Source organism: Rana temporaria, chromosome 4 (genome assembly GCF_905171775.1).
Source record: "Rana temporaria chromosome 4, aRanTem1.1, whole genome shotgun sequence".
NCBI classification, from domain to species: domain Eukaryota; kingdom Metazoa; phylum Chordata; class Amphibia; order Anura; family Ranidae; genus Rana; species Rana temporaria.
Window position 1 is genome coordinate 422557294 of NC_053492.1, and position 8482 is coordinate 422565775.

At 45.2% G+C, this 8482-nt stretch overlaps 1 protein-coding gene across 1 annotated transcript; it reads left to right on the top strand.

Annotated features, from left to right (window-relative positions):
* The first annotated feature begins 4881 nt into the window (after positions 1-4881).
* TLR5 (toll like receptor 5) lies at positions 4882-7887 on the top strand. Its single transcript, XM_040351367.1, has one exon. The coding sequence runs from the start codon at positions 4945-4947 to the stop codon at positions 7537-7539; it is 2595 nt and encodes an 864-aa protein (XP_040207301.1). The 5' UTR covers positions 4882-4944; the 3' UTR covers positions 7540-7887.
* The last annotated feature ends 595 nt before the right edge of the window (positions 7888-8482 follow it).

The window sequence follows — 8482 nt, forward strand, 5'->3', positions numbered from 1 at the left end:
CTCTGGGGCAGGGGGGCGCACTGCGGCCCCCCACCTCAGAGCACCCTGTCCCCATGTTGATGAGGACAGGGCCCCTTCCCGACAACCCTGGCCGTTGGTTGTCGGGGTATGCGGGCGGGAGGCTTATCGGAATCTGGGAGCCCCCTTTAATAAGGGGGCCCCCAGATACCGGCCCCCCCACCCTAAGTGAATGAGTATGGGGTACATCGTACCCCTACCCATTCACCTGCAAGAAAAGTGGTAAAAACACAAATAAACCACACAGTGTATTAAAATATTTTATTTTTCTGCTCCGGAGGCCGCCCCCTGTCTTCTTTATTAGCTCTTTTACCAGGGGGGGCTTCTTCTTTGACGTCTTCGGGTGGGTGGGGGCCGCCGTCTGGTTCTCTTCCACCGCCGGGGGGGGGTGGCTTTTAAAAAAGCCCCCACCCCCCCGGCGGGTTTCCTCCGGCGTCTTCGGCGGGGCTCTTCTTCTTCCGCTATCCCGACGGGTCTTCTCCGCTATCCGGGGGGTCTCGCCGCTCTCCGCTGTTGACTCGTCGCACCCCGGTTCTTCGTCTCGCAGTCCGGTCCCTTCTTCCGTGCTGTACGTCTTCTTCCGCGCTGTGACGTCATGTTCTTCACTTCTCTTCTTCTCCCGATGTTGACTCGCCGGTCCTCCTCGCTGAAATGACGGATGCGCGCCTTGCATCGGACCTATATAGGCCTCACAGTCCCATCATGCTCTGTACCTACCCATGTGATACCTACCACGTTTCCCAGATTCCGATAAGCCTCCCGCCCGCATACCCCGACAACCAACGGCCAGGGTTGTCGGGAAGGGGCCCTGTCCTCATCAACATGGGGACAGGGTGCTCTGAGGTGGGGGGCCGCAGTGCGCCCCCCTGCCCCAGAGCACCCAACCCCCCCCCATGTTGAGGGCATGCAGCCTGGTACGGCTCAGGAGGGGGGGGGGGGCGCTCGCTCGTCCCCACTCCCTTCCTGGCTGGCCGGGTAGCGTGCTTTGGATACGGGTCTGGTATGGATTGTAGGGGGACCCCCTACGCCGTTTTTTTCGGCGTAGGGGGGCTCTCCTTACAACCCATAACAGACCTAAGGGCCCGGTATGCTCCTGAGGGGGGGACCCATGCCGGATTTTTATTTAAAATCCGGCGGGGACTTCCCCCTCAGGATTCATAACAAACTCCGCACACGTGTAGAATTGGCGGGAATCCAAGTCGGATCTCCCGTCGCTTCTATGACGGCTCTGTCTCCATCGCGGCAAGCCAGCTCGGCGCTGGCTCCCGCGATGGGGCTCGTAGGTGCTCAATCTCGCCGAGAAAGAGAGCGAGATTGACACAAAATCGGGTTCACCTACTGTACTAGGGTTGTCCCGATACCGATACTAGTATCGGTATCGGGACCGATTCTGAGTATTTGCAGGAGTACTTGTACTCCCGCAAATACCCCCGATGCCAGATCCGATACCACCCCCCCGCTGCCGCCGTTACGCCGCATCCCGCCGCATCCCCGCTGCCACCGCCGACTGGTTAATACGCGCGGGGAACATCACAGCTTTCATTTGAATAGCTGTAATGATTCGCGCTGCATATAGACACTCCCCCTTGCTCGGGATTGGACAGTTCACCCGAGCAAGGGGGAGTGTCTATACGCAGCGCGGCGCGAATCATTACAGCTATTCAAATGAAAGCTGTGATGTTCCCCGCGCGTATTAACCAGTCGGCGCCAGCGGGGATGCGGCGGGATGCAGGTAAGGGGGACATGGCTGCATATGGGGGGAGACATGGCTGGATATGGGGGGAGACATGGCTGGATATGGGGGGAGACATGGCTGCATATGGGGGACATGGCTGGATATGGGGGGATATGGCTGGATATGGGGGGAGACATGGCTGGATATGGGGGGAGACATGGCTGCATATGGGGGATATGGCTGGATATGGGGGGGACATGGCTGGATATGGGGGGGGACATGGCTGGATATGAGGGGGAGACATGGCTGCATATGGGGGACATGGCTGGATATGGGGGGGAGACATGGCTGGATATGGGGGGGAGACATGGCTGCATATGGGGGGACATGGCTGGATATGGGGGGGGACATGGCTGCATATGGGGGGACATGGCTGGATATGGGGGAGACATGGCTGGCTATGGGGGGGACATGGCTGCATATGGGGGGACATGGCTGGATATGGGGGGGGACATGGCTGCATATGGGGGGGACATGGCTGCATATGGGGGGACATGGCTGGATATGGGGGGGACATGGCCGCATATGGGGGGGACATGGCTGGATATGGGGGAGACATGACTGGATATGGGGGGGACATGGCTGCATCTGTGGGGGGACATGGCTGCATCTGTGGGGGGACATGGCTGCATTTGTGGGGGGACATGGCTGCATATGAGGGGGACATGGCTGGATATGGGGGGACATGGCTGGATATGGGGGGGACATGGCTGAATTTGTGGGGGGACATGGCTGGATATGGGGGGACATGGCTGCATATGTGGGGGGACATGGCTGCATATGTTTGGGGACATGGCTGCATTTGTGGGGGGACATGGTTGCATCTGTGGGGGGACATGGCTGCATTTGTGGGGGGACATGGCTGCATTTGGGGACACATTTAAAAAAAAGTATCGGTACTCGTACTCGGTCCTAAAAAAGTGGTATCGGGACAACCCTAATAAATATACATATACATATTATATATACACATTTTTCTTGACAGATTAACAAAATTAAGGTTCTTGATGGAATAATGAGAGGAATGTCTGTTTGGTTAACGATTTCTGTATTAGTGGTTTGAAAAAAACAATCAATAAAGGAATACAATTGTACTAATTAGTCATTTACCACACAATTGATTCCATATGTGACTGCTATGAAAATGTTTAAATTCTCATGAATGTGTTTGAAATGTTAAATGTGTTCTGATCTGATGAAGGGCATAAGCTTGTTAGTCCGAAACGGAAATCTCTGAACATCTTACTATGTAATTGCTTGAATTTTTTGGATCAATACATTTTTAAATGCAGCATATATATATAATTATATACAAAATGGGGCAGAGTAGATGCCCGTCACTCTTCTATGTTTCTATGTTCAGCCTGGCATGGAGCTACAGTCAGCATTACGGTACATTCACACCTGTGAATGCACCCTGCTGTCAAATACCTGTGAGAAACCCAGTAGGTTCCCACAATTAGCTGGGGTTCTTCCATTTATTTGACGACGGGGTGCATTTACAAGGTGTGAATGCACCATTAAGAGAAAAACAATGTTTTTGTATTTCTCTACCATAGCTCAAATCAGAGTGGGACAATTGGTCTCGAAAAACATGACATGAAATTGGTATTGAAAAATAAAAAAAATCTCTTTTTTTATTTAATTTAATTTAAAATAAAAAAAGAAGATCTCTCTTCTTTAAAGCGGTTGTAAACCGCATAAACTTTTTTTTTTTTTTTTTTAAACCTGCAAGGCAAAAGGCATTATCAGCCAGTATGCACCGCCTACTGGTCGATTATGAAATACTTACCTCGGAACAAGGTGAGGAACACTTACCTGGTTCACGCCGAGCGAGATGTCATCTTGCTCCGGCGTGTCTTCCGGGTATCGCCGCTCCAGCGCTGTGATTGGCTGCAGCGGCGATGACGTCACTCCCGCGCGTGCGCGCGGGAGATTTAAATTCGGCAAGGTCCGGCGGCTGCCGACCTTTAGCCGAGGATCCCCCCTGCACATGCGCCGCTGCAATCAGCGGCGCATTGCGGGGGGAATATCTCCTAAACCATACAGGTTTAGGAGATATTCTTGATACCTACAGGTGAGCCGTATTATAGGCTCACCTGTAGGTAAAAGTGACAAATAAGGGTTTACAACCACTTTAAGGCATCATGCACACTGGGCATACAAAAAAAAGCTGCTTATAGAGACATTTGCCATTTTTCTTTCAGCCTGTAGAAGCAATTCTATGTTAGCCTCTGTTTTCATGCACATTTGGGCGTTTACAGGCATATTTGTAGAGGAACGTTTTTGGTTGAGTTTTTCGGGGGAAAAGAAAGAAATGCTTGACGAGCAATGTGATGTTTAGGCGTGTCAAGAGTTTTCTAAGTGTACATTTTTTCTAGTGTTTTGGGTAAAAACGCTTATAAAGGGAAACGCACCCAAACGCGTGTACAATATGCTCTAGGGTTGTCCCGATACCACTTTTTTTAGGACTGAGTACAAGTACCGATACTTTTTTTCAAGTACTCGCCGATACCGAATACCGATCCTTATTTTTAAATGTCCCCCCACAAATGCAGCAATGTCCCCCCACAAATGCAGCCATGTCCCCCCATATGCAGCCATGTCCCCCCGCGCGTATTAACCAAGCGTCGGCGGCGGGATGCGGCGTAGCGGCGGCGGGGGGGGGCTTAGCAAGTATTCTATTTCGGTATCGGGGGTATTTGCGGGAGTACAAGTACTCCCGCAAATACTCGGAATCGGTCCCGGTATCGGGACAACCCTAATATGCTCCATATGAGTGTTTTTTTCTGCCAGCAGTTCCTGCATTTTTTTGGCTGCCTAGTGTGCATGGACCCCATTAATATACTTAAAAAATAAAGTTTTAACACAAAACATTTTTAAGTAATGCAGTAGTCTTTGTCCTATGTACATTTGCTTTTAACTCTTTCAGTTGGCCCTGTGATGTTACAAATCCTCTGCACATGGGAGATTGTTTTAAAGCAGCCCCAGCCCAAAAAATATAAATGCTTATTAAAAGACCAAATAAAAAAAGAGGCTTATGTTTTCGGTGAAAATATGTTCAATGGGTTAAATGAAAAAGTACTCTTTTACTAATTCACCCCCCAAAATGTTTTTTTTTTTTATCATTCATCATAGTTATTGTCATTGTGAAGTGTTTTAACTATCTTTTTCTGTTGTATAGGTACGTCATGTTCTACCACATAGCCCTTCTACTTGGTGCCCCTTTCCTTATCTCCAGCAATGATCAACGCTGCAAGACTGTTGGAGTTAACGTCTTTCTTAGTTTCTGTAATTTCACTCAAATTCCCTACCTGGCAAACTACACAAAATTTGCTGATTTAAGGGAAAATTACATCCAGGAATTAAATTCACTGTCATTTCCACTTCTGGAGGAAATGTTTCGTTTGCGTCTTGACAGTCAAAAAACTAAAAAGCTTACAATACAGAAGAACAGCTTCAGAAATTTGCCAAACCTCAATACTTTAGATTTGTCCTATAATGTAATGCTGGTATTGGATCAAGATGCATTTGCTGGCTTGTCACAACTTTACAGTCTTTTTTTAACCAATAACAATTTAAACAGCTCCATTCTGGAAAATGACTATTTTAAGGACCTACTTTATTTGGAAACATTGCAGCTGTCCTTTAATCAGATAACATATCTAAAACCCAACCCCTTGTTTTATCGTTTGCACAACTTCAATATACTAAGCTTAAGAGACAACAAAATATCCAAAGTTTGTGAGGGAGATCTTCACAGTTTTGAGCTAAAGACTTTCACTTCCTTTGATCTTTCAGGAAATTATCTAGGTTGGGCAGAAATCAGTGACTGGAGCAAGTGTGGAAATCCTTTTCGGAAAATTAATTTTGACGTATTGGCCATTTCTCAAAATGGTTTCAATGATCAAGCATTGAAATCACTGATCAATGCTATAAATGGAACCAAAATACAAACATTAGAACTTAGTTCTCACACAATGGGTCCTGGATTTGGCTTCCAGAACCTCAGGGATCCAGATAACTCAACTTTTGCAGGTTTGGTCAACAGTGACATTAAGGCTCTGAACATATCAAGAGGATCAATCTTTTCTCTGAAACCACTTTTGTTTGCAAAACTTTCCATCTTGCTAAATCTGGACCTTTCAAAAAATAAAATAAATCGTATTGAACAAAATGCCTTTCAAGGACTGTACCAACTTATTATTCTAAATCTTTCCAGTAATTTATTGGGCGAAATATACGATCATACATTTGATGGTCTCACAAGCGTACTTGAAATTCACTTAAATGATAATCATATAGGGCCAATCCAACAAAATGCTTTTAAGAACCTTCTATATTTAAACTATGTAGACCTGCGAGGCAATGCCATTCTATCCATAATATTTTGTGAAAGAATACATTTCCTAAATTTTCTAAATCTGAAAGAGAACAAGCTAAAAGAAATTGACACCAATGAATTAAGAGCTCTAGTAATTGACTTATCAGAAAATCAATTGGAAGACCTTGGAGTATTGTACAAGGTTCTACAGAACACCAAGCTTTATGGCATCTCCTTAAAACAAAATCGATTGTCTAACTGTTATCCTTTCTACAATATCCCACCAAACAATTCCCTCACATATCTGGATCTTTCTAACAATATGATACATTTAATTTGGATAGATGGGCAGTGCCTTGACATGTTTCATAATCTTTCTGCTCTTCAGTATTTGTATCTCTCCAACAACCATCTCCAGTTTCTTCCAGATGCCCTTTTTATGGAACTGACTTCTCTCGAATTCCTTAACTTGTCATCTAACTTTCTAAGACATCTAACACCTGGCGTTTTCCCTGAGGGCCTGATAACTTTAGATATTTCAAAGAACCAGCTACTTTCACCAAACCCAGAGATTTTTTTCACTTTGAAGAATCTTACCATTGGCTTCAACCAATTTGTTTGTGACTGCACCCTTGTAAATTTTTTAATATGGTTAAACCAAACTAACACTACTGTGAAAGATTCTCCTGATATTTTTTGTGCCTATCCTGAACCTTTTATGTACACATCTCTTTATAGTATGATTTATGAAGACTGTGATGAAGAAATATTGTTAGAGCATCTTAGGTTTTCCTTGTTTGTTTTTACCTCTATTGCCCTTGCAATCTTTTTGACCTCTGTGATTACGTACAAACACTTTCGAGGGGTTTTCTTTGGTCTCTATAAAAGCATGGTATTCACTCTGCTTCAAGAAAAAATTCAAGAAGAAAAAATACACAAATACGATGCCTATTTGTGTTACACTCAAAAGGATTTCCACTGGGTGGAAAATGTCTTTCTAAAAAACCTGGACTCTGAGTATTGTGAAAGGAACCGATTCAATCTGTGTTTTGAGGAAAGGAACTTTATTCCTGGGGAAGATCATATTGTAAATATTCGCGATGCTATCTGGAGCAGCAAGAAGACCGTTTGCATTGTGACAAAGCAATTTTTAAAGGATGGGTGGTGTGTGGAAGCATTTAATTATGCTCAAAGTCGCTATTTTACCGATCTGAAGGATGTACTTATCATGGTGGTGGTTGGGTCACTCTCAGACTACCAACTAAAAAAATTCAAACCAATAAGGACTTACATACAAAGGTGTCAGTATTTGAAATGGCCAGAGGACTACCAGGACATAGACTGGTTTCTAAGCATACTTTCCTACAAAATATTGAAGGATGAAAAAGTAGACAACAAAGAGGTCAAAGTTTCATCAGTGACGTCTACGATGGAGCTACAGCAAATAGTAGCAGCTTCCTGAGTTGCTCACTTATGAACCCATGTTGCTGACCAGCTCATAAAACTGTAGCATCTAAGGGAAGATAGGCTTAAAAGCCTACAGGTTGCAGGCCCCAAATGTTACCTTAGCAAGGTAAACCAAGAAAATTGGCTGGTGGTTAAAGTAGTTTTGAATCTGTGCATCGATTTTTACCACTGCAACTTAAATGCCCCAGCCTACTCAGTACTCTACTGTATCTTAGTGGACACAAAGTTGTACTACTGAACAGTCACTTAAAGCGGGGTTCCGGGCATAATTGTTTTTTGCAATATAAACTTAATTACAGTGAATATTCCTTAAAACATATTGAAAAATCACCATCGGTACAAACACTTACCTGATATCCTCTCTGCGATCTTGTGGCCGTTTCCATCATAGCTGTGGGCATGTGAAGCCCAGTTTCTGTGTCTTCCTGTTTTTTTCAGAAAGAGGTGCATGCTGGGTAACCAGCATTCACCTCTTGATCTCGCTCATGCGCACTAGAACGACACTCGTATTGCCGTTAGTTTGTTTTTTGTCATGACAACGGGCAGCGACAGAGGACCGTCTCGCCCCATTATAATGGCAACACAGATAACAGAATCCAGGCGCTGTGATCCCCCGTAATCACGTCATTTCCTGTATGGAAATAATATGATTTTTTGGCAGAGTAAAGTGCACAGACTCCTGGGAAATGAGTGTCATCATTTCCCAGGAGGCCAGGCGTCTTAGAAAGGGAAGAAGACTCACGCAGTCCAGGAACTAGGAAGATTAGCAAATCTGCCTAGTAACAGCAATTTGCAGGCAAGACAAACATTTTTTTTTTTTAGATTACAGGGAAGTTATTAAAATTAAGTTTAATTTTAGGGTGGACCTCCGCTTTACGTGTACTGAAGAGCACAAGGCATCAAATGTCTGAAGAGCTACGTGTTCACCCATGTGCATG

Bases quoted from the DNA above. Each gene is read 5' to 3' on its own strand.
- TLR5 (XM_040351367.1), top strand. From the start codon at position 4,945: ATGTTCTACCACATAGCCCTTCTACTTGGTGCCCCTTTCCTTATCTCC.